This window comes from Aplysia californica, unplaced genomic scaffold (assembly GCF_000002075.1).
Source record: "Aplysia californica isolate F4 #8 unplaced genomic scaffold, AplCal3.0 scaffold00098, whole genome shotgun sequence".
NCBI classification, from domain to species: domain Eukaryota; kingdom Metazoa; phylum Mollusca; class Gastropoda; order Aplysiida; family Aplysiidae; genus Aplysia; species Aplysia californica.
Window position 1 is genome coordinate 668,715 of NW_004797368.1, and position 617 is coordinate 669,331.

Sequence of the window (617 nt, forward strand, 5' to 3'; positions counted from 1 at the left end):
ATGATGATGATGATGATGATGATGATGATGATGATGATGATGATGATGATGATTTACATTAGTTTGTGAAATCAACGTGCTTTCATTATTGCTTTATTCTACCTGCCAACTTATGTATAATTTAATGTGTTTGTCCGCCGGTGTGTCTTTCCTCAGTTAGCGAGAACGTGTGCCTGGAGCGAGGAAAGGTGCGACTCTGCACGCCTCTCGATCTGCTGAAGGCACTGTATACTGTTGTGCAGTTGAATCCTGTCAGTAAGTTGTGAGGGGGAGGGGGGCAGGAGGGGAAGAGGAGGAGTGAGGGAAGGAATTGGGTGGAGGAGGAGTGAGGTGTGGGAAGAGAAGGGAAAAGGGGGAGAGGGGAAAGGAGGAGAAGTGAAGGATGAAGAAGTGAAAGGAGGAGACGGGGGTAAAAAGGGGGAGGGGAGGGTAAAGGAGGGACGGAGAGAGGTGAGATGAGAAGATGGACGGATGGGGAGAGGGTTGGGTGAGGTGGGGAGGAGGGGGGAGGGAAAATACGGTCGTAGATAGATAGATAGATAGTTAGATATAATATGTGTGTACATGGGTATGTGTGCATTGTGTATGTGTTTGTGTGCGTGTGCGTGCGTGCGGGT

The 617-nt window shown here is 49.1% G+C and overlaps 1 protein-coding gene across 1 annotated transcript in view; it reads left to right on the forward strand.

Moving 5' to 3' along the window:
• LOC101862173 overlaps positions 1-617 on the forward strand; it is a gene marked incomplete in the record, with an annotated part of 25,062 nt that overhangs the window by 19,566 nt on the left and 4,879 nt on the right. Inside the window, 1 exon segment of the mRNA XM_013080757.2 lies at positions 157-255. Coding sequence (XP_012936211.1) covers positions 157-255 — 99 coding nt within the window.